Source organism: Plodia interpunctella, chromosome 10 (genome assembly GCF_027563975.2).
Source record: "Plodia interpunctella isolate USDA-ARS_2022_Savannah chromosome 10, ilPloInte3.2, whole genome shotgun sequence".
NCBI classification, from domain to species: domain Eukaryota; kingdom Metazoa; phylum Arthropoda; class Insecta; order Lepidoptera; family Pyralidae; genus Plodia; species Plodia interpunctella.
This window is the reverse complement of record NC_071303.1, coordinates 5,058,684-5,085,641: the sequence shown is the minus strand read 5'-3', so window position 1 is coordinate 5,085,641 and position 26,958 is coordinate 5,058,684. Positions and strand designations below refer to the sequence as shown.

Here is a 26,958-nt window from a genome sequence, read left to right as displayed (position 1 = left end):
CTATATGTGTAAATAATGCAAGAAAGTTACTTAATTTGAGGATTCATTGGTTCAGAAACATTTTCTATGCTCTATAGCTACATGTACTAGGTACATACTCAAATTAAAGCTCCCAATATATATATAAACACGTATAAGTATACATACCTAGTGGGGTTTGATGGATAACTTTATTTTAGTTGGGTAGTGTCAGCCACCAACACATGCATAGCAATACGGTTATTTTATTTTATTTATTTATAGGTTTCTAAGCGATCAATCAAATAATTAGGAAAGAAAGATTTTTTGACTTTCTCTATTGTGCTAAAAGAAAAAGCTGCTTAAGTGCATGTTTCGCGGAGTAGGAATGCAAAAACGAATAAATAAGAACGATGTTTTAGATAGCATTGGTAGAACAACAAAAAATTCTCATAAAATTACAACAAATTTAGTTTTTTTGAGCATTAAAAATTAAAACTACTCGATCATTTTCAAAAAATATCGGTAGAATATACTTATGTAAGTACTGTTCGATATTTATTATACATCGACATTACATAGGCTGCTATTTATGTATCCGGAATAACAAAATTAAACAAACATATATTATTACATATGGTTTTATTGTTTCTCGAAGTATTCTCCGCGATGATCTATGCACTTCTGCATACGATGAAACCAATTTTCAAAGCACTTTTTCCATTCTGATTGAGGTATGTCCAAAACGTGTGTTTTGAACGCATCAACGGCCTCTTCGCGGCTCGAAAAACGTTGACCACGTAATTTATTTTTAATGTTTGGAAATAAATAAAAATCATTGGGTGCCAGGTCGGGGCTGTACGGCGGATGACCCGTCAATTCAATCTTTTGACCCTCCAAAAAATTATTTGTTTCAGCCGACTTGTGGCAGCTAGCATTGTCGTGATGAAGTATGATTCTGCGTTGTGGGTTGTTCTTTCGTATTTTTTCAAAGACTTCTGGCAAACAAATGGTGGTGTACCATTCAGAATTAACCGTCCTACTATTCTCTAGTGGCACTGTAGCTACATGTCCGTTGATACCAAAAAAACAAGCGACCATTTGCTTTAAAGTGCTTCTCGCACGAACAACTTTTGTTGGATTCGGTTCATCTTGAAAGACCCACACCGTTGACTGCTGTTTAGTTTCAGGGTCATAAGCATAGATCCAGGTTTCGTCACCTGTGTAGATATTATAAACAGCTTTTGACGTGCCACGGTTGTATTTTTTTATCATTTTCTTACACCAGTCGACACGAGCCTGTTTTTGATCTACGCTCAAGTTGTGCGGAATCCAACGCGAACAAATTTTTTTAACAATTAAATGTTCGTGTAATATCGCGTGTATGCTCGTCATACTAATGCCCAGAGACGCCTCTATCTCGCGGTATGTAACATGACGATCTTGCATTACTAATTGTCGCACAGCATCAATATTTTGTTGTACCACTACCGATTTAGGACGACCCTCCTTAATTTCATCCGTGAGCATAGACCGTCCACGTTGAAATTCCTTAAACCAATAATACACAGTGGTTTTCGATGGTGCTTCATCTCCAAAAGTTAAAATCAGTTGTTCGATGCACTGTTTTTGAGTTAATCCACGCCGAAAATCATAATAAATCATCGCGCGAAAATGTTCACGAGTTAAATCCATGGCAATGAAGACAAGCTATTTTCAAAATTGGCGCCAATTGAAAAAAACAAATGACAGGGACATGAAAAATATTTATTCTCTAGCCGAAGAGTTCTATTTTCAAATGTTGTAATTACTTTTTAAATATTCTAGAATTATTGGCCAGTTCCGGATACATAAATAGCAGCCCTCGTACTTAATTAATCCAGTGGTCGATTATTAACGTTATGTTGTTCGCGGCGGGTAATCCGATGTAAGCCTATACAAAACAAATTACGACAACCCTTTGGAAGGGAGTGGTGGCCTTGGTATAACACAATACATTAGGTGTACTGAGTGACATTAGGACGAATTATACTGAGGCTTCGTATTTTAGCTCGAACAACCAGATCACAATGTCCAAGCGATTGTATGATATCCGATCGTATCTATTTATTTAATGCGGTTAACAGATATATGTATATCGCATAAGAACACAAATATTGTAATTATTGCTACCTTGATATAAAGAGTCGTCACTTAGTTTTGGAATTCAAAATAAACCATGTCAGAGTCTGAAAAGTTGTTCAGAAACTCGGACACTACACTTATTTATTTTATTAGCTTTTGCCGGGGGTTCGCCCGCGTTTATTGTCCAAAGGAAAGTACTTGTTTTCTGCGAAATACACGAAAGTATGTATGGGAAACAAAAAATCATAAAAACTCACTTTCGCCTTAGCAATTTTAACTGGAATTCTTGCTTGACAATCGACAAAATTACTCCATACCTACTTGTTCAGTTCTTACTTCATAGTCACAGTAAGTATTTTATTATGTAAGTTATTTCAATTTCGTATATCGAAACACATAATTATTCCAACTACTTAATTTTATTCTCATCCAGGACCTTCATCCATAAATTCTTCAACTATTAACACCATATATTCACAATATATGCAAAATCTCGCGAAAACCTTAATGAAACCGCGCGCTATTCAGCGAAGACCTTTACTCGAGCTGGCAAGTTTCGTAAATTATATACTACATAGCCGCGGAAGTAGATTCTGTAGGTATGTCACGTCAGAGCCTTTAGTGGCTATTTATAGCGGGCACGAAATGCGGCCGAGGCTGAGCTGCACCGGGGCTGCAGAAAAACGTTTCGTTTTGCAAACGACTTCGAATTAACAAATTAGTACCTTAGTACGTTAGTAGGTACTACTGTGTTCATTTGAAGCGTTGATAGAGAAAACGTTAGTTTTCAGAAGAGTTAAATAATGAAATTTGGAATATAATTCAAGGCGCCTGCGATATTAAGTTTTAATAAGCTCCAGAATTTAATTGCAACAAAAACCGTTGTTGAATAATCCTGGAGTTTATTGAAACTGTTAATTAACTTTGATTTTGAGATAAATTACGTAATTCGTCTAAAACAAATGATAACATATTCTTGCTTGTTCATTTTATAATTAGAAACAATGTGACATCATTACAAAAGTAAATGTCTGACGGCTGCGTATAGCGTAACAAAAGCACCATTTGCGGGTGTTCCCGCTCTTAATTACGCAGTCTAAGTATACGTGAGCAAGCAGCGCGCGACTCAAGTGTCGCCAGTTCGAATCCCACACCACGCCACGTTACATTATACAGACGCGTGGCTCACTATGTATTATGATATTTATTAGTTCCGCAATTTTGATTTGAAAAAAACTAGCGTCCCACCCCGGCTCCGCTGGGGTAAAAATATAATAAATTGTACACCTAAACCTGGAAAAAGGAATCACACTATCTATTTGTAAAAACCGCATGAAAATCCGTGCATTGGTTTTTGAGTTTATCGCAAACAAATGTGGCAGAGGAGTTTGTTTTATAATATGTAAAGAAAGGATATAGTTTATGTTCCGAAAATAATCTATCTCAACATCATTCTCTATGAAAACGTTCCAGTCCATACTGGAATGTATATATTTAATGAAAGTAAAAGTCCTTACTAAGGATTGGTGAATAATATGATAAGTACAAGGGTTTCAGTACTGATGGCCCACTTCTTGAAATTCTATGAAATATATTAAGTTGGGCCCTCTTATATTAAGTTAGTACTTAATTGAAATCTATCAACCTTCATCAACCATTAAATAATTTAGTACACATAGTAAGTCTTTCCAGTCTTGAAACTTTAATATTAAATAATAGATACTAAATAATAGCCTAAAAACCATATCTAAATGATAAAAGGCTGCTGTTTCCATTCATTTCTATTTGGCAATGTATATGTATATGGGGTATTTGGGTATAATGACAGCGTAGAGTCCTACTTCGTACTTTATGGGTCAAAACTAGCTAAATATCTGTAACTTTTTTATTCTTTAATAAAATTATCTATCGAGAATGTAATAACAAAGGAACATTTATAAACAATTAATCATGTACTAGAATTGTATTGCAATTGACGTATTTGTGTGGAACATAATAATACAAATCGTCATTCAAAGCAAATGTATGTAATTGTAGCTCGAGGCATTCTTTTTACTGACTTTTCGGAGGGAAAATTTATGATTATTTTTCCTCGTAAAAAGGCTTACATGGTTTATCAAGATTTAATAGGACTTTTAGCAAACATTTTAAATTAAGTAAAATTATTTAATATTCAAATACAAACCTAGAGCTACAACAAAGGAATCAAAGTAATGAGTACAGTATTTTATTTTTTATTTTTTTACTATTACAAGGTGCGTGTGAGTAGGTAGGTACCTAGGTAGTATAAATTTATTATTTGCTTTAATAATTTCTGTCAGAACGGTAAGCACCTTTATTCAGTTGGACGCAATGCTATAAGCTGAAGAAGCTAGTACAGGCCATTATTTGAGCTATATTTATAATCTTTAACAGCCTCAACATAGCAAGCAATATATTAAATACTTAGCATAGCAGCGCAGAATATAAATTACGATTTCATAAGCTTCGTTACAATTATATGATTTTAAAAAAAATCATAGCATATATAACACATAGCAGTATAAAATTACGTTTGAAACTTTAGACTACTATATAATTGATAAATATATCATTTGAAAAGTGTGGCAACTTTTGTATTTAAACAATATATGTATATTAGGTACGCTTGAACTGTGGAGATCGAACTGAGAACATCGTGGTTCAAAGCCACACAAGCACCAAAGTAGAAATATTTTCTGAATCTTAAGTAAAAGAATATTTTCTATTTGACTACATCTATATCTTTACAGTCTATGAACTATTAATCTAAGCTGAATGGAAAATAGCCGAGTTTCATTTTACGACACTGCTATTTGCAATGTGGACGCGATTACCTGCGCCGTCGGGAGGTGCCTCGAGATAATGCTCCGTAGTAATGGAGGCTATAATATTGATTACAAGGGCGACGTTCTTTCACGCAGAGATTGGATTAAATATAAAAGTGGAGAATGGAGTCATATACCGACGCAAGAGCATTTGCGGGTCAATTATCAGGGTTAAATATTCAATTTATTGTATATTAGCTGATGCCTGCGACATTTTCGCGTGGCCTAACAATTTTTGGTAAGGAGTCAAAATTATTAGAGAAATTGAATTGTACAGACAAACGTAACGATACCTACAGAAGATGCTAATCAGACTGAAAAAGTATATTTTCTATAGTTTAGCTGAACTATTATGACCCTTCTTCAGTTGTTCCAGATTTTCGATCTTTATACCTCAACAGAAAAGCTCATCAGACAACAACTACTTTTATTAGAGCGTCGTTTCTAGGTTTCCTATAGTTTAGCTGTACCATCATAGGTCTACATCAGGTGTTAGATCTTAGATTTTTATATCTCGATAGAAAATGGTCATCAGGCTGAATAACTTTTGTTAAAGCGTCATTTCAATATTTCCTATAGTTTAGATGTAGCATCATTGTTCTCCATCAGGTGTTCCAGTTTTCAAAATAATTTATACCCTATATGTTGCCCAGGCTTAATAGCTATATAACAAAAAAGTTTCATTCAAATCCGTTCAATTGGATTGAGGTGACTTTTGGTGTGGAGACAGTTGGAGAGCTGTAGTGGAGAATGACATAGAAGGACATTGTTTGCGAAGGGTACGGGCAAAACCTAGTTTAAAAAGTCAAGTCGCTCCTACTTTCTAAAAAAGTGATTGAGTGGACAACAGTAAAATACTACGATGATATTATATGTGATAACATAATACGAAGACCAAATATGTGGAATTTCCCAGTCACGGTGAGCATAGCGAAATAAATTATGACACGGGTTAATGTATCCGTAGCGGAATGATGAGGATATTGTAGCACTCCCTGCTATTAGTAACCTTATGAATAGGTGGTTGCTTGTGACTTATACTATAACACTTAGCCTTTTGTGGTGTATGGGCGAAATGGGGAAATTTCTTAGAAAGTCTTGCTCTTGTGGTGACGGTGAATTCGTCATTCCGAGTTTTTTTAAATATTGTAATAGATAAGTACTGTAAAATCACGATAATCTTTAAGGTCTGAGGTTATTTATCATCTTTTTATCGATTATTCAGTTATTAATTACTGGATCAACCTGTTTTAGAAATACTATACGTTATTTCTTTTGCTTTGATTAATCTGGTTAACTTGCGTGTCAGATTACGTGCAATGTTTGTTCCGAAGGTGTGTCCTACATATTACCACGTTAGATGTAGGAGGGACTTACCTAAAAATATTTAAAAAATGTTATAATTGTTTATAAGGTCGAAATTATATTGCCATAACTTCGGGACGTGAAGTACAATATTTTTTATGTACTTCTTACCTTACTTATGTATGATTTTGAAGTACTACTACGATGACAAATTTACTGTATCACCCGCAACTGACGCGGGGATTAAACATGACAGATCCAGTTTAATTAACTTGTTACCATTCTGTCAGCTCAACTTGCCATCTATAATCCCGGCAAAGTGCGGATGTCAGGCGGGTATCGGTTTATTTATCAACCTGGTTGAGATGTTATACGTTCGGAAAGAAATAGGGGGTTTTTAATTTAAGTAACATTTACTTATTTTCATTTATTTAATAGCAATGCAAAACAAATTTGATGTTTTAAATACCTATAATTTAAACTTTGTCATAATTTGTTCTAACCGTTCTTATTATTCAAACATAACTAAATACGTATCCTAGGATAGGTAAATTCATTGGCATTAAATAACAGATTTTTTTTCTTTCATCGACCGTGACCCATCAATGAATGGATGTTAGTTTAGTTATGCAAATTTAACACAAGCAATTTTGTGAATGTTAAAATTTTTTAAGAATATCATTAAAATATCTTTAAAGTAATTCTTTTAAATATTCAACTAGCTAGGAGTACTTTCTCTCTTTTCGAGTGTGTTATTGCTAACACTGATATCAATTTTATTTCAAGTCGCATAAAGGCATCTGACTTGACTTTTACGTTTACCTACCGACACCTACTTGCTAGTGGTACTGAAATGTTACCTTACTGTTCCCATAGTACTGTAGTATTTACACGAATACTAATAACGATAAAAATATTAACTATTAAACTCATTTGTCACATAGGTACCTATCATTCTTTCTATTAAGATTCTTAACAAAAGCCGGCATTTCGATTTGACAATATAGTAGCACCATTTTTGTAAATGAATATTTCTGTAATTTTCTGATTTAAATTTAAAATTATAGCCTATCAAGCAGTCGTAAGATAGTCGTAAATATTCGTTTCTGTGGACACTGCGGGCTGTTTTTTTCAGGAAACCCTAATAAGTTAGCGCGAGAACATCATAAACTACAATCGTATAGTAAGGAAGGAATCGTAAGGAATACTTTCCTTACCATTTTTGTGGGAATCACCGCGATTTCCGGTTTGTTTAGAAATACCTTTTTAATTCTTACATAGTTACATCAGCTATCAAATATACTTAATTTAAAAAAAAAGCATTTCCCATTTTATCATAGACATTAGCTTTTGTCCGCATGTTCGCCCGCGTTTATTTCATGTTTCCGCCCATAACATATTATTGTCAATATCTCGGGTTTTAACCAAGGTATCGCAGATATAATATTATATTATATATCCTACACCAGATTTTAAGTTCAACCATCCGCCATATAATTGTGATAACTGCATCAAATTCCATCCAGTAGTTTCTCAGAGTAGTTTTTGCGTGATGCGCGAATAAACATACATGCAGACAAAAACAATAAAAAAAATGTTTTGGCTTCTATTAGTCATATAAAGACCCTATGCAAGACACAGTAATTTTCTTTAGTTTTTCCTATGTCTGTACATAACCCACTTACAGTTTTATTATATGTATAATTAATTAATTATACGTATTATATGTATAATTGATTAATTATTATTTAGTTAATTCAAAAAGAGAAGAATACGTATTAAAAGTGGCCTACACTAAAAGCTTCTAAATTTAAAACGATACATAATATACTTATGTTCCTTAATCATTAATCAATCGTGGGCAACTCTCCATGATGTGAGATTATAACGATGTAACACCTAATTCATTATACATAGTAGGTACACTATACCTATGATTTCAAATTTGTTCGCTTCAATTACAGTAATTGTCTAGTGGATCTACGAATACCCATGTAATGGAAATGGAAGTGTGATATGACAACATGTAGGGTTATAAAAGGAAAACAAATATTTTTAAAACAGGCGTGTTATATTTTGATTCAGCGGGCGACGCCACCGCCGGTCGCTCGATATCGACGCGGCGCGCCGCGACGAACGCCCACTACACTATACGTAGAATAGAAAGGGAAATGGGAAAATTTACCTGTTTTCCCTTTTACTGAACCCATCTATCTATATCATATGTGTAATAAAATTGGTGTGAAGTTGCTCCAACGGTAGACGGCTAAAGTTTTGGTGGCTGTATCTATTCTTCACATAGTCGGAACGTGTAGGTCATACTCCTATGCAATTTAAGTATAGTCGTTCACAGTTTAGCCACTGAACGTATTCTTACAGCATACTTATTAGGTATATAAATGCTAGATTCTATAAGTGAAGGTAAGTTAACAAACAGCACTGGACTGGAATTCCCGTTTAATTTTCGACTGGATTTGTTTGACAGTTGAACAACACTGTTGAGTGACGCTTCAGCATTGTGCCGCCTCACTACCTGCCCGCTTTCTATGAACGTCGAAGTCACCTTGATTCGCTTTCACTTGGCTGCCTCTTGCCTCGTATGTTATTCATGAGACTCAATAGAGATGCCAGCCATTTTGGAGGGAAAAGTTACGTGTGCTTACTTTTTATCGGTACTAAGCTACCTTATTGCTTACTTCGCGGAACGCGGAAATTACGACTTTGTGGAATAAAACTTTATTTTGTACGTTTTAAAACAGTGTAATATTAAATTACAACACAATGTTTTATCTGATTACTTATTTATTTTTTTCTCATTCAGTCTTATCGTTAAGTATATCTTTGATTTGTTTCAGCGACTGCTCAAGAGTTCTAACTGCCTAGGCTATTTATTATGATGCGTCCATAAATGAGGGGTTCTCAAACATTTTCTGTTCGCTGATCATTTATTTAGTAGCTTTTTGTGTCATTGTTTTGTCTGTCTAGTTGAAATATTTAGGGTACCTACATAGGTATTATGATGCTAGCATCATCATCAAATCGTACATTCGCATGCACTACTGGCCTAGGCCAATAGTGCATGCGAATGTACGATTTTAGCGCCTCCTTATCCGCGCGTCCTAGGCTGCAACCAAATTAGTCTAAGGGTTAATCAGGCCCTTCCTTGTTCTTATTACAAACAAAAGTATATTTTGTAAAAAAAAAACAAGCAATAAATTTAGCAAAAAATATAATGATGGTTGTGAAGATGTTTGGTTGTAAGTGAAGTTTGTTCGCAGTTCCAAGACACAAAGTGGGAATAAAGATTGTCTGCAATGACAAAGATCGTGACAGAGTGACGGGCTTTTCCTTTAATAACATCTTCAACCGAAATTGTCAAAATTTTCCCCAGGAGTAGAATTTGATTGTATTCATCTCATATCAAATAGGTAGCTTTTTTTTACTATGGTACCAAAATATTTTAGATAATAATATATTTAATATAATGTAGTTAATGTAATGTATTTAATTGAATTTAATATAATGTATTTAATGTAATGTAATTTAACATAATGTAGGAGATAATAATATATTTGAGATATATTAGATGAAAATATGTCTATAGATATACATCAAATTAATACGGTAGATATAGTATATAAATATATATTTACACGACGGTACCCATAAAACTTAAAATTTCTGTCAATCTGTTCTTATTTACTGATTTCGATAGTGCACCGTGGGGAATCCTTTATTATTGTAACAAACCATCCACGTGCGACAGGGAACACGAATGGCCTAGACCGCCATATTTTGAATTTGTGACATAGAGATAGGAGAGTTGCGATCGATGTGGTCAAACGATCGGCGTATAGACCAATCGTTTTGAATCATTTAAAAATACGAAATAATTGACATAACTTGGTTGGTAACATCACAGATTCAAATAAGTGTAGCGTCCCTTGTTTATTAACTTGGATGATGTTAAGATTAGCGTGTGTCATCGGCGTGTCAGATTAGCAATTACTTCAGCCGATTGCGCGTAATTAACGCCCCAGCTTTAATTTCCGTCAGTTCCTCCCCCGCTCCCCGACCCCACATCTCCCACACTCATACCATCGCAATATTGTTCCCACGTTTCTATACCAGCCATTTTTAGATTTTCGACAATAAAAATTCCTACGGCCTCCTCGGCCTACCTGATCCCATCCAAGCTTCCGCAATTTTGATTCCAGCTCAAACAAGAGCTTTAAAATTAAAATTTCAAGAGCAATACAGCGATGAAGGAAATAATTAAACATATATTTAGCAGTATTACGTAAATTGAAAGTTAATTAAATCGACGTTGTCAACAACTCATGTTTTATAACATTGTTGAATTAATATAATTAATATTAATTAAGTAATAGATTAATTAAGTAATATTATAAATAGTTTTTTATGCGCCTTAATAACCTACAGGATAATAACTCTGGAGTAAATACGCTGAATTCAATGGTTTTTTATACTTCATTACATTACTCTGTACTTAATATATATATATATTATATATATATATATATATATATATATATATATATATATATATATATATATATATATATATTAAGTACTTAATATATATATTATATATATATATATTAAGTACAGTAATATATTATAGTTCTTAGATTAGTTTTGCACCTATGGCTGCATGATGATGCTTTCGATTATCTCAATATACTGTTCCTCAAAACAAGATTAAACTGTTGTATTTTCCACGATTTCCGCATGTAAATAGCGTTTTTCAGTCGCATTAGGTACACTCATTCGTAAGGGCGGCCTCGAGCCGGGTTTTATTTCTTGTTTTGTTGTAGGCTTTGTTAACAGGGCCTGTTAAGGAGCAGTTTAAATTGGCCCGAACAGGCGTTTGGTGCGCAGTTCGCTGTCACGACGCCCGCCATAAACAGCCAATTTGCGCGGCGAAACTGCAAGCCGAAACGCGACGAATATAAAGGCTGTTTAATGAACCCATTCATCCCCTTTATACTCGTAGAACTGATTCGCGAGAAAATTGTATTCGTGATGGAATGATATACGACTTTTAAAAGGCGCAAATCTGTCATTCACAGAGGAATTGCAATTAGAGCGTCTCTGCCCTTATTGTTAATGATACAATATCAATTTTGTTCAGGAAGGGTTGTTTGCCGGATATCTGAGCGACAGAGAAAGCTTAATTGCGTTAATTGGGGACTCCGGGAGCGCAAGATTAAAACATTTTATCCGGTAAGCCTCCCATCGGCATGTTGCTAAGCATTTTCACCCGCAACAAATACTGACCTTATAATATGCCAAATACCGAAAATATTACTTTTTATAATACAACTAGCGTCACGTCCTGGCTTTATTCGAGTAAAACCATAATAAACAGGAATCACAATATGTATTGGTGAAAACCGTACTATATATAAGTACCTATAGTTTATCGCATTCATACAGAGAGATAGACGCCACAAAGGAGACTTATTTTTATAATATTTAAGTATTACAAAGAGTCGTACTTATACGAGTATAGTTTACTGACATTCCCAATGCCCACATTGGTATATTTATCTACTTAGTACTTTATCCTATTTCCACTCATTTAATTGGAACTTAAATATGCACTAGTGCCGCCCCAAGTTACGACGAATATGTCCCAAAGTGCCTCAACGTGGCTTGAATGAGTTTCCAAAAGAAGGCGAGGCCACCCATTTGTTACTTTTACCTACCTCTTCAACTTAATTGCTACGACTTCTTTAGAATACTTTTTCACTTACTTTGAACAAAAATAAATCCTTAGCAAAATAAAAATACTTAGGTAGAGGAAGTTCTTGTGCGCCGCCGATAAATTTATGTCTTGTTGGAAACTTCCGTAAGTTGAAAAAGTTTTGCTGCAGTTTTAAACCAAGTAAATAACTTGGATTAAAATAGGTACGAGCACGAGTTACATACATCAGTATTCTAAAATATTGTAGAATGAAAAATTTACATTTCAAACATTATTATTAAACCCACCCTTCTATATTATTAACCAAACATATTTAAATCTTACGTAACACTTATAGTAGTACCTACGAGAGTAAGTACCTACCTACCTTCTAATGACTATTGATATAACTTTAATCACAGTTTGTAAGATAGAAGACAGAAGTAGTAATTTTATAATTCTACCGAAGTCACTTGCATCGCATTAATTTCAGAAAAGCGTTATAATTGTGCGGATTTCCCGAGAGCCTGGTTTCATTATCCGATTGCGATAGACTGATTAATGCTTGCGGTTTAAATTGCAAATGTATGAGGTCTAGCCAGCACGGGATTAGGTACTGCAGCTACCACAAAACTCGAAACATTTTTTTATTTGCCATCTTATTTTTTATCGAGCGTGTTATTACTGCCATTATTAATAGCAATAATACTATTTTAAATAAATAAATAAATATATTAGGACAAATCGCACAGATTGAGTTAGCCCCAAAGTAAGTTCGAGACTTGTGTTATGTAAAAGTCGTATAACTAACTCAACGATACTATATGTTATAATGAATACATATATAGATAAACATCCAAAACCCAGGCCAATCAGAAAAAGATCCTTTTCCATCATGACCCGACCGGGGATCGAACCCGGGACCTCTCGGTTCAGTGGCAAGCACCTTACCACTGCGCCACTGAGGTCGTCATTTTGTCCATCATTTCGTGACGCGACTAATTATAATTGGTGACTATGCACCAATTAAATAAAAATAAAAAAATACTTTTTATAATTATTTTCAACACTTTCACACTCGTGTAATGTCTACGAAAAAACATAAATATTTCCTTTTATTTTTCGAAAATAAAGTCAATGTAGTTTATGGTACAGACTTCCATGTAAATCTGAGTAAAAATTCATGTCGATATGTAATAAAGGTATCTACTACTGAGGATTGCGGATTGCGCTATCGATGCTCGCACCGGCACACCCTTAATATGCTCTCCATTTATAAATGCTACCCACTATTACCTTTCCATCCACTAGGACATAATTGCACTTTGCGGACTAATTAACTAGGAACAACGGCGTCTCATATCAGCGCAGAGTATACAAGGTGATAGGGAACCAGTGGCGTTACTACCACTTCTCTTCATAGTCGTATTCCTCATGGCTGAGGGCCGTGGTCATTACGTGGAATGAAACACACACAACAATTTTCTTGGCATTATTAATGGAGTGGTTTGCCATTGCCTTCTCCATTACCACTTAGTTGTTGGAAAACGAAATGAAAGAAAATTCCCCACTCTCTTCGTAGGTCAACATTTAGTCTACACAGTAAACCAGTACCAGTAACAATATCTAATTCAATATAGCAAATTCGTGCGTATTACCATCGCATAGAGATCCATGCAATATAATTTGATGTGCTGTGCAGTACTGTGCGACTCTGTTAATTATTGGTATGTTACCTCTCCACAAATTTACCTTGCCCATAGCCCCCCCTGTCAGAATAAAAATAGCAATTTCAGTCCTGTGGACTGACATGTCAAATAAAAATAATCAGCCAATGTCAGTCCTGTGAACTGACATTGGCTGATAATTTTTATTTGACTTTTATGCTGTCAGAATTATTGGACTGATGGAAATATTTTGGAGGGGTAAGATTTCGACTAGTAGTGTAGGGTAGTGTATATTACATAAAAACACTACACTACAAACACACACTACCTATAAATAAATAACGATGACTTACACAGTAATCGTTAATCATATTACCAGTGTATTATTACTACGTGTTGCTTATTTCAGAAATAACGCGCGCGGGGCTCTCTCTAAATCTATGACGTTATTATAAGTATACACTGATGTCAGATTTTATTCAAGTCACTAGAGGAATCTGACATAACTTTACGTACCTATGTAAGTATTACGAAACTATGGGTAAGACTGAAACCAGTACTGCCAATAACTTTTTGATCCAAAGTAGGTACATGTATTGCTATCCCTTTCATCGGTAACCCAATCTTTCCTTCTAGCGCGTTGAAAGGTAAAACCATAGGTATAACTATACTCGGAAAGTACATGTTAAACCTATGCATATACTTTCGCAATGTATGAGAAAGAGGTCTGCTTCCCAAGAGATAGTAATGTACCTCGCATCAAAAAGTTCTTGGGGAGTATTGGCTCCACGCACCAAAGTATTGTATCATCTATAGCTTCAAGGTAAGTATGTTGTCATACTATCCATCGTCGTCTGGACAAATCTCAGATCAATAAATATTACTGCACATTTATACCGCCAGAGTACAGCAGCATTGTATGTTAGGTACACAAAAGCTTTGCCGCCTTTTGCTATGTCGATTAAAATGTTTATTTTAGAGCACTTTATTAATCATTTCATTATGTAAGCATTCCTTTGTGAAAATATACAACAATGTAGCATATTCGTTTTCCATAAGATAAAAAAACATAAGATAAAAGAATTGCGAAGAAGGTATTTTTGGTCGTCAATCTGCAACAATATTGAAATTTTGCATATTACGCCAAGCTCAGCGCAGATGGCGCTACTGGTACAACTAAGGTATACAAACATTGCCAATGGAGGCAAAAAGGAAGGATGTAGTGGATTATTCTGAAAATAATATCACTATATTAGGTTGCATTATTTGGTCTTATATAAACTTGATATTGACTGAAGATCTTACCTGTACGAAGTCCATATTTTAATAAGTCGTGAGGTATCCCATAGTTTTCAATGTTTTTTTATCTAATGGAAAACGATTTTTCCCAATATTTCGGCACCCGAATATGCTACATTGTTGTATATTTTCACAAACGAATGTTTATATAAGGAAGGAATAATAAAGTACTCTAAAATAAACATTTTAATTGACATAGCAAAAGGCGGCAAAGCATTTGTGTACCTAACATACAGTGCTGTACTCTGGGGGGATAAATGTGCAGTAATACTCCCTATTCGGAACGACTGCTACTAATATTATCACGTTTAAAAAAAAAGTCATATATTTTAAAAGGGCCCCGCGCGGTATATTTTATCTACTGTTTAAATATTTTTATCGGCAATCTTAGCCTCTTTAAAACAGTTAAAGCATAGATATATTTGCTAAGGTATATTTGTCATTGTCTTGACAGAATGAGACAAAACATACTTTAGTTTTTTAAGCTTCAAAGTAATAAATTCTTTATATTTTTAATTATAATATGGCCGCCGTATTACATACTTTAAAAAAAGTGTAATTTTCATTTAAAAAGGTTATACGCGTGGTCCGGTGTAATCATGGATTTAGTAAACGTACTCATAGGTGTAACCCATAGATTTTTGTAACCTATCTTCTAAAAATTTTCTAAAGTACCTACTGCCTATAAACTGGTTTCTGTCTGTCTGTCGGTCAACGTATTAGTATAATATGCTTTAACATTTTATACAATTATGAAGCACATAATTATATTATAAAAATAACCGGCTAATTGCAAGTCGGACTCGTGCAAGTAGGGTTCTTTGCCATTATCTATAAAAAAACATGTTTGTTTCATTTTATTTTTTTGGCATTTGTTCCATTCCAGCTGTTATAGAAATATCATCTATGAAAATTACGGTTAAGACATAAAGCCTGACGAACGAACAGCGAAGTTTTAGTAATAGGATCCCGATTTACCCTTTGGGTACGAAACCCTAAAAAGGAGCATAGGTACTCCAATCTATAATATATAAATGTCTAGATGAATTATGTAGGTAATTACAATATAATCAAAATGTAATCGATCACTTCGAAATCGACTAAGAAAGGTGCGGCTAGATTGCAAACGGGTCGAGCGAGCGAGAGGCCTTTTGGCGTGGCGGGAGGTGCTAGTTTCGCGCATGCGTCGTTTTATCAATGTCTCCGACCAGAGACAATTTTTGTAATCTGGCAAATTTCTACTTTTCGTTTGTAGGTTATGTTTTAGTGTAATTGTCAAAATTTATGTAAATTATTTTAATTTCGTGGAATTCTGCAGTTATGGGGTGGACAAAAGTAATTACATTGTGAGAACATTATTGCGAGTTAACATATTGCCTACAATATTTCCTGCTAATGGCTGTGTAATCTCAAGTGTTATTTGACATTGCGTGGAGATGTGAACAGAAAAGTCAATACGCACTTCTCGTTTTTCCAATTGTATTATCGTGAAGGTTTGCCACTAGGACAAACAAAGTGATTTGTGAATTCCGTGATTCACTTTTGGCTAATTTGACTAATCATTCACTTAGTCAACATGACGGCGAGTCAGACTTCCGTGGTGAAACTCTACAATACAGTGGTAGACGATGTAATAGCCGGAGTACGCGACTGTTTTTTAGATGACGGTGTGGATGAGCAAGTTTTGCAAGAGTTAAAACAATTATGGAAAACAAAATTGAAAGCTAGTGGTGCCATGGATCCACCGGTCCCTGAGGCCGCTATGCCTCCACCAGCTGTTTTGCAGAACTTTCAGAAAATGAATGGTAATAACACGTTTATTTTACCAAAGAGGTCTGTTGATAATTCTATGGCTCAAGGATCAAGTCAGCAAAATTCTAGTGCGGAACATGGTGCCCCACCATCAAATGTTGCAGGGGCCCATCCACATCTTGTACTCGATCTCAATAATAAAGTGCCTGTACAGTTAACACTACCTGCCCAGCCTGGCGTACCTGGTTCCCAGCCGCGCTCGTTCACAATCCAGATTCCAGCATCAGCATTAAATGGCAATAAACTACATCAAGTGCTAACTGGGCCAATCATCAATGCAACAATAAGTTTGCCCCAGCCACTGGCCGCCACTCTACTCCAGCAGCATATTAATTCTGCATTAGCAAGCCAACAAAACGAATTTGATGGAGGTGGTGGGGGCCGTAGTGGAGCTGCACCATTCTCTTTGGATGGTGCATTAGATTCTTCAGATGATGAGGGATCAAACATGGGTGATGGGTCTGAAGATGGTGGTGATGATGATGACGATAATGAGGAATCTGCTGAGGAGCGTGCAGAGGAGGAGGAGGAAGAGAGAGATGAGATTGGGGGTCCTGAGGAAGAACCTCTTAATTCTGGTGATGATGTGTCTGATGAAGAACCTGGTGATATGTTTGACACTGACAATGTGGTGGTTTGCCAATATGATAAGATCACACGCAGTCGTAACAAATGGAAGTTTTATTTAAAAGACGGCATAATGAATCTAGCTGGCAAAGACTTTGTCTTCCAGAAAGCTAATGGCGATGCGGAATGGTGAAATGTTTGTGCTTAAGTAGTAGACAAGTGTGTATTTTTAATAATGGAGTAACTTGATATGGTTATTGACTGTTAGAATGTAATTGATAAACAAGAGAGAATTAGACAAGGGGAAAATATTATCTCAAATCTTAAGTTGCAATACTTCACATGATTGACTTCACCTAATAGGTATTATATTGTTTATCAATTTAATCTCACAGTTTAGTTATTATCTATAGTGGTGGATAAAATTTCATTAGGCGCATGATTGTATTATTTGATATAAATCAAAACAGTAGTTCATTTTAGTTGTAAATATTCAGTTCACATAGCACATTTTACACAATGGTGTAAAATAGGTCTATGATTCCTTACATCTAATTGTTTAAGTATTGAAAATTTGTACTAACCACTTTATTTTATTGTCTCATTTTTTGCATTAAATGCTTTAACTGCAACTTCCTGTAGAAATCAATATAATATATGGTGTTAACATGCTGTGGTGTGTGATTGCTTCAAAATACTAAGAGTAACAAAAATAGCGATGGCTCAAACTAAATCAGTTTGACTTATCTCTCATTGTGTTTTCAATGATGTGAGTCTATTTGTCGTATCTCTCTATGATCATAATTATTGAAAATGTCAGTTATATAATATACCAAAATTGTGACTACAATTTTGGTTGTTATTGCAGATACATGTATATTGCATTCTGCAACTTGTTATTGTGATACAAATTACTAACCACAAACTGTTGTACACTACTACATAATGATGACATGATTGTGCCATAACAAAAACATAAGGGTGTTGATACTAACATGGCATGTTAATAAGAACTACTATTGAAAAACAATTTAGAATTAGTGTTAGTAGAATCAACACAACACCTTATTATTTTTTAAAAAATCTGCTATAAATTACTCATAGTCTGTAATTAAATTATCTGTCTACTTACTATATTTGTTTTAAATTTTATTTCAAGCTATTAATAAAAGTACCTATGAAAGTTTTCTTTTAAAATTACATTTCAATGTGTAGAAATGAGGCAACAAAAATAACAATGTGCTAATTACATTCATTATATACCTACGTACATAATGAATCTATCTTATTTCATTAGTTTTTTTTTCTTTACATCGGACTTTTATTTTATTCTTTAGATGTATGAGAGAAAGGTAAAACAGAACATGATATAACCTTGCAAATGTTGGTTATATGAAGATTAGGCGAGTTAATAAAGTTCGTTAAATTCGTGTTAAATCCCAACTATGAATGTAATTTTTCTTATCCTGTAGAACATAAAGTAGAATCTGTGAAATTTCATCTCTGTCTGAAAGACCGACACGATCGTTGCCCTTGCCAACAATCTGTATATAAGGATATCATTGCGGAAATTACTCTTGCGAATGCTGGGGTATGCATATAATTATGTATAATGTTACGGCGAAACCACGAAGTGTCAGTTGCTACACCTATGTCTAGAAGTTGTAGCCTGCTTAAGTTCGGCTAGACTTAGGTGTCTGTTTTACATATATTACATTAAATGAGTCGATATTTCTTAATCTGTTAAGATGGCTGTCCCTAGCACTTATCTATATATTACTTACATGAATTTTAAATTAAATCTAAACAGTTGTGTAAGAAATGTTAGAAACTGTCTCTCTGTATCTTTCGACCGGAGCAACTGGATTCTAATCCTGGTAAAGTTCCAATCGTCCCATTTCTCAAAAAGCTGGTAAGAAACAATTTAAATGACCGAAATAATATTTGTTACTGCATAAAGCTAAATAGATTAAGTACACTAACCGTCTTATTCATAAAGAATGTCAAATATTGTAAAATGAGATAATGATAATAGGCAAAACATTTTATCTTAAAATATGTTTTTACGAATAAAAGGGTAGTCCTAAGTTTATGGGAAGAAACTTGTAAAAATTGAATAAAAGCCATCTGTGTAAAATAAAAAATATAATTAGGTACATTCAATAGCACATCAAGACAACCAAATTCATAGCGAATTCGTCTCTATTGACGCGGATTAAGGATCCATGCAGTGCAGGAACTTGATAAGCGGTCGACTGACGTACATAAGTGTTGAAATTATGTGTGAAAAAAGAAAAGAGTGTGTGATATCCATTACGGGCCAATAAATATATGCACACAACTGATACGAGTAGGCCAAAAAAATATAATTGTATTTACCAAGTAATCGATGTAATCGAATTTCATACATTATGAATTAAATTTAGAAGCACCCGAAGGAATAATGTATGTGAAACCTATATCTCTACTAGTATGATTATTTTAGATTTATTTTAAGAACTGAATTTTACAAATACTAATTTCATATTTTGGGCTGTGTTTATCGCTACAATTTTTGTTCAACTTATCGGAATAAAATTAAACTACTGTGTCTATAATTATTTCATATCTAATTGATACCTAATATCAATAAAATTATTTTTTTTTTTCGTGGGGTTTAATTTTGGTTTAAAATTACAACGTAGTCTTTAATAATATAAACGTTCTACGAGTATTTTAAGATTATCACGACGATTTGAGTTTGTAATTATGCAATCAATCGTGTGAATAATAATATATCAAGTTATTTTTTTTATTCCGATTAACTGACAAAAGTACCTAATATGTTTTTGATTTATGAATTTTTTTAACAACTAAATCAAAATGTACATCTTAAGCTTAGGAAGTAGTATAAAGATGATTCAAATTATCACTTGTAATTAATTGTTTTGTCCTGGTCCATCTCCAAAAAAATTTCGCATAAAATTTACTTATTTCTTAATTTTAAAGGCTTTTAAAAAAATGCCAACGTCTAAATATTCAGACTTTTGGTCATTAATATAATATTGTGATATAAATGTGAGTATAGCCAGGCAGTTAGTTTTCAGATATGTTTTTGTCAAATTATTTAAGATACTGTAATTTGTTTTATTTCTGTATGCGTTAAACTGTGACAAAAATGGTAATTATAAATAAATACGTTGCATTACATAGTACTTTTATTGTAGTTATGTTATTAAAATTGAAACGCTTTTCTTATCGATAAACTCAGATAAATAACATCAATGTATTGAGATATAATAATAAGTACTTTTTAGAGTTTTTGTGGGATATTCTCCATTTAGGTAAATTTGGGCCATCAATGAAAACCACCAATTACATGGAAATATTAATATACTTGTATCATATACCTAATGGTATATGATATAGGCGCCAATGATGCCCTGCTACTCTTTTAACAATGGTACTTATTTTATTTACCTTTACTGAATGATTTTATACGGCTTTAAATAAGTGGGCTAACATCGTCGCGTACCTACTTTTTTCAGTTACTTATTTAATTTTTAAGTAAGTGTGGAAGGTAAGCGCATTTATGATGAGTTAAGTGTCCCATGTCATTAGGTAGCAAATTTACATCCAGTAACAGTGGTGAATTTTTCAAGGCAAATTTGGTCCGAAAAAAAATTATTCAGAAGTGTTATTAGGTCACATAACCTGTCCAATTGAATAATCTCAGGTTTTGCCGATAGGCAAATACGTGGTGTAAAAAAAGTATTAGCTGATAAGCTAATACTTTTTTTACACCACGTATTTGTTGTATTTGGATTACGGTGCGGGAATGATCTTCGTTAAAGAATGCAAGACAGAAATGACATACAAATTAACAAGAAGGGGTGAAAAATTTGGATGGTCTACTCTACTGGTGGCAATTGTGTTAATCCGCCATTGTCCATTAGGTATATGTGAATTTATGTCACTTATACATATTTAAGACATTTCTCAAAATACTAAATACTGTCTCCGGCACTGGTACGGTGAACAATATTTTTGTCGATGAAATGTCTTTAGGACAATAATAGTACGGAGACGAAGAGTTTAGTCGCCGAGTCATCCGAAGGCATTATTACCTGGACAAAGGTTGTAGGATTTTCGTTCAACAATCCTTGTCTTGATCAGGAAGTAATGACCTACTGTGTGATTTTCCCACTGGTTTTTCTCATCTCACTCCCGATACTTTAATCAAATATATTATTTTTCGGTAGCGTGTCCGCCTTAGAACAGAACTAATTAAACTCTAAATCCTCCCGTGAATGTCGTATGACTAAGGGACACGTGCCTTAACAATTGATAGGCAACCAAAAGGTCGTCAGGCAGGCAGCGGGTTGCAAAAGCGTAGCCAATTCTTGGTTGATTTTTACGTGAACACTGAGAAGATGAGAGAGACACTATTTTATAAGGTATGAGATGTGAAAATAAAAGTGTAATAATATGTAGGTAGTCATCTATTCTATTGCCCAGGGCAGAATCTTCGAAGTATAATATTGGTATCTTTGCTGGGCCTAAGAAAATCTCAAGGCGCTCCAATTATCCGCGGTAATCCAGCATAGCTGTCGCAAGATAGCCGCTCTAATCGACTTACCCGCGGGATTTAATATTGGACTCAATGTTCCGGCAAAATACTTACGTAATTTTCTGCCGGCAGGCTTTGTTCGCGCGTAACAGCCTAAATCAACGTTATTATATAAATGATTCCGAGATTTATAAGAAGTAATAACCGGCTAATAATATTCTCAACAAAAAATATGAATACTGTGGGCCACGGAATACGATCCTACCTAAAATATTTTTATTGAAATATTTATGTTCAAAAATAAATTATAAAATACAAAGATATTGGTTATAGGTAGGTACCTAAATCTAATAGGTACTTATTTCAATGAAAATAATTAATTTGACGAGTGCAGTCACTGATTATGTCCACCAAATTTTCATAAATGTTGATTTGAAAATCAAATATAAGAAAGTCCTAATATGACAAACTAAGCTCGACGTAACGAGCGAAAGAGATGCACCGTGCGAGCGGGTTGACTATCGATTCGGTCTAGAATCTAGACTAGATGTTACCTACAGGTGCTCTGTGCACTCCGAGATACAAGTGTGTCATTATCTCCACTATCTCCCTCTCAATATCGCGTGTTATACAACTATAAAAACAAAATGACCAATGGAAATAAATCGTTTTTTTAATGGAAAGCCCATTAAAGACGGACAAGCCTATCGAAGAGTACCTGGACGCTTGTCCAGTATATTCTGTCTGCTTAGACAGACTATAACAAAACAAATGTTTGCGTAGATACTGGCTACAGGCTAATAATAGTGTAAGCAGACAATTCGATTTTATTTTGTATGGATCATGGACAAATCTCTATGTTGTCGACTGTTTTGTACGTACCTACGTTTATAGTTACAAAATAAATATATAATTAGTTTTAATAAACTATGTTTTTATTAAAAGTTTTTATTTTCCATAACTTTTGAGATTTTGAAGGTTGATTAGGCATAAAGCACACATCTCATGCGCTGTAATGCTTTATAGTTAACCTAGATTTTAATGAAATGACAAAACATGCTGAAAGAGACATTGCGTAGCAATGATAAAGGTGGGTAGGATTCTCACTAGTCTTGAAATTTTTACTATAAAATGTTATTGAAACCAAACGTCCAAATAGACTAAAATATAAAACAATTTAATAACAATTTTAGTAATCCAGAAAGAGTTTTATCATTGTGCTCTCGGGACACGAGACGAGGGTAGGTAAATGATGAGGACATAACAGTAAAAATCTCGACGGTTAAGACGGGACCGTTGGTAATTCTGACCCATGTAATATTAAATAATAAAAAGAGCATGCAATATAGTTAGCATTCGACCGAATATTCGGTTTATATTTTTTGCATGTCATAAAAACAAAAAGTCAATCAAAAAGTGTAAAGTGTGTCCCTGTTGAAAAGAAAATAGAAATATTGGTTATACGAGTATTTTAATGACATGCTGATTTACACGTTAGCTGTGAGCAACGAGTACTTTGAGTACTACAAGTACATAAACACATCAATATTTGGCATCGGACATTGTTTTTAGATTTATAATTTAAGTTTTATTTCGTTTTATATAGGTTTATTTTAGTTTAATTTAGAAATATGTTTGCAAAACTGTAGATGTTATAACAATAAAACCATTCTCTGTATATCTCAATATACCTTCTAAACAAAATCACCAATGGCGACTCTAAGCCCCATGAACAAAGTAGAGACCTGTTGAATGCTACGTACGCGAAGCTCGATCATTCTCTCCCGGCAGCCAGGCGGAGCGGTCGAGCCCACCCGCGACACCCCAGTGCGATACATGTCTATTTTTGTTCAAGATCTTTTCTCCAATTAGAGGTGAAAATAATTCACTTTTCCATTGTTCCAGGTCTCCTGCGGACTGTTCTGTGAGCGTTTGCAGCTAGTTTTGTGATAAATTACCTTCAAAATGTCTTGTTTCGGCGGTAGCGTATTGATACCTGACTGACTGTAGCCGAGTGCGTGTGTGCAATAGTGACCAGTGCAGTGTAGTGATGTGAGTACGTACGTGTGTACGTGAGAGCAGCGACTACTGAGCCACCATGCTGCCCACTAACGTTATGTCCTTTATGAAGAAGGTAAGATAATTTAACACATTGTTTTTTATACATAATATAGACAAAAGCATAATAACCTAACATGAATTTATTAATATTTATGGAAAACCACTGAAATTTTCATTATGTGAACCATCCATTAACGGTTATAGGAATTCTATGTGTATCAGTAGGTTTCAATCAATAAGTTACGCAGTCGACAATAAAGCCTCCGTTTTAAAATAATTAATAAGTCGCGTTTTGCGTGAGCTGTTGATTTGATTCCGTCATTGCTACGCCTTAACTAAAATTCTCTGTGCTGTCGGTTGAGCCAAATTGAACTCAAAACTTTTATACGTATTTTTAAACGTAAAGATTTTTTTTTTACTAAAAATAGGTACTTTATCCTTACATATTATAAAACAAAATCCTCTACCGCATCTGTCTGTCTGTTCGCGATAAACTCAAAAACTACTGCACGGATTTTCAAGCGGTTTTCACCAATAGATAGTGCGATTCCTGAGGAAGATTTAGGGGTATAATTTATTATGTTTTTACCCGAGCGAAGCCGGGACGGGCCGCTAGTAGATAATAGTAGTATAATTAAGATAATTTGTTTTTTTTTTTTAATATAAAAATGTAACAAGGTTTTCCTTCAATTCTTTAATTATTTAATTTTGTTAATAAGTTTATAAAGAAAAATAGATTTTGCAAACTTTAACATGTTACTTTTCGAAATTACAAATCAAAATCATTTATTTCGTGAACACAGATGTCATACGAAGTAGATACGATACAAAGAATGAGCTACTATTTGATAGATTTAAATGTTTTATAGTTTGTATTGCCGTCGCGACTTTTCGCAAAGGTAGCTGCTAAAATCAGTGGCATAATATATTTTATCTATCTATTCGATTTGTTCAAATTTGAGACCTGGGTAATAGTATAAATATTGCAATTAATGAAAAAAATGCATATGTACATTTAAAAGAGATAGAAAGTTAATGCAACATTTATTGATTTGAGGCAGTACAAAGTTCACGGGGTCAACATATTAAAAATCAATATGGCTTAGTTAGAGGTTTTGTAGAAACAACGATATTATCATTAAAAGTAGATATTTGTACAAGTCTTTGTCAACTCGAAAACAATATATATATTAAACAACACGAAAATAGGAGTACATATTTGCGACTGAATTGCATGGTTAGTGTTTGATAATTATCATGCGAATATAGTTCACTGAACATTTGTAGATATGTTCCGGCGTTTATCGGGGAGAGGAGGGTGGGTGGCTTCAGTTTCAATGATACGTGAAGCGGGGTAAAGCGATTTCAGATACTGACGGCTTCGATCATAGCTAGTGCAGTTTGAAGGGATAAATGAAAATAACAAAAGTTTGTAGTCAATGTAAGTACTATTCATATACCTTAAAAACATGACCTAGCTAATTAAGAGGAGACAGAGCTTTCCTCAAAAAAACCTAAGCAACTCTACCTCTGAAGTCGCCAAGCTCGATTAGAATATAAAGGCTAAATATAGTTAAGTAGTAATACTATCCACATAGGTAATATTCGGAAAGAAAAAAAACCGCGGATAGTTGGACCCTATCTCAAACGAGAGGTGCAGGCGAGGCGGAGCGGGGGTGGGCGCTCGCAAGCACTTCCTGTGAGCTGAATTAACGCTCCGCCGAGCGGAAACGTCTTTCTTTTTCATCAAAACAATATTCCGAGGTTTCGTGTGTCTGCATATCGCGTGTGAAACGTGCCGTTGCTTAGCTAACTTCCTTCATTTTGCTTGTTTTGAATGAAAAAGGGCTGGTGCAGATAAAAGTACGCTGACTTCCACAAGCAAAATGTGATTAACGCCGAAAATAAAAAATGTATAAAAATTACTGAGTCCAATTCGCTCGTAGCTCCTCGTAGCTCGCTCGTAGCAGCCGTAGCACATGAGCATAACCGTAGCTCTCATTGTCCCAGCTGTTGCACTGTGATGTTATTTAATTTATAAGCCCGGCGTTTGCGAGTTTTACTTATACCTCATCTTTACAGGTTTTATTTTCTTATAGCTAATGGTCTTAGTTGGATCCGTTATTTGGATATGGATTTGTTGTATTTCTTAAGAGCTTTCAATGCGGTGCAATTATAACGAAACTTGGGTGGGTGTCACTCCTATATTATCGATTTATTTATTTATAGATCAGACAGCGCAAAATATTTATTAATTAGGAGAAGTCCGAAAATGATAATGGTCATGCTGGAGGTAGAAAGTAGTCCTCCCCCTACCCCCTCCAGTATGGCCAATGGAACTCGCGGGCGGCGGCTCCCTTCGAAACTTCTATTAAGCACACGGCGAATGCATAAAGGTGCAGCTTTATCAAAGCGACCCTGTAAAGCGACTCTTTGGAACTAAAACTCCTTTCTCCAAAATGTCTACTTCTTTATTTACCTCAATACTATTTTTAATTGTTTTCTATACTATACTGACTAAAAACTGTGTTTATGAAAAACTTGTGATGCATAATCTCACAGGGTCGTTTTAGTTTTCTCACGTATTTTTATTGATTGAAAGGAAATAAAAAGGCTATGGCCAGAGTAGTACAAGCGTTTTATAAAGTAGTGTTGTAATATTTCGACACGTTATTCTCAGGTCCAAAGGGCAACGGCGGAACAACAAACTGTTTACTGTACTCTCTATAGATGTTTAAAACCAATTTCGCTCCGTTTCACGGCGCGTCGCGAACAAAAACAAAGCAGCCAGTAATGAATAGCACGCCGCTATATAAAATGTTTTATGCATATTTTTTCCCTTTTTAAATGCTAATTCATCTGAGGTGAGAGAAACGAGCAATGAATTGAAAAATAAAGGTTTCTGTAAGATGTTTCGCAACATGAAATTAAATAATGTTTACGACATAAAAAATACCAGTTATTTTTTATTTTATTAGCTTGCCAAACTGGTTTTGAAACATTTGAACCCCTCCAGTTCTCGCGCAGCCCAATCAGACTGTGATCCTATTGTTGTTCAAT

At 34.5% G+C, this 26,958-nt stretch overlaps 2 protein-coding genes across 10 annotated transcripts in view; both read left to right on the top strand.

Annotated features, from left to right (window-relative positions):
* The window catches only part of Fife (fife), a 90,108-nt gene that overhangs the window by 29,198 nt on the left and 33,952 nt on the right, over positions 1 to 26,958 (top strand). For 8 of the 9 annotated variants that reach the window (XR_008405004.2, XM_053750205.2, XM_053750208.2 and 5 more), the window contains exon 3: positions 23,743 to 23,971. Coding sequence is in view for 8 of the 9 variants with exons in the window: in XM_053750205.2 (XP_053606180.1) it covers positions 23,936 to 23,971 (36 nt within the window). In the remaining variant the exon portion in view is untranslated. Of the gene's footprint in view, positions 1 to 23,622; positions 23,665 to 23,742; positions 23,972 to 26,958 lie in introns of those variants that run through there. The other variant, XM_053750204.1, reaches the window with a different exon arrangement.
* TfIIA-L (Transcription factor IIA L) lies at positions 16,089 to 20,475 on the top strand. Its single transcript, XM_053750212.1, has one exon. It carries the CDS (start codon positions 16,486 to 16,488, stop codon positions 17,479 to 17,481), a length of 996 nt encoding a protein of 331 aa, XP_053606187.1. The 5' UTR covers positions 16,089 to 16,485; the 3' UTR covers positions 17,482 to 20,475.

Bases quoted from the DNA above. Each gene is read 5' to 3' on its own strand.
- TfIIA-L (XM_053750212.1), top strand. From the start codon at position 16,486: ATGACGGCGAGTCAGACTTCCGTGGTGAAACTCTACAATACAGTGGTA.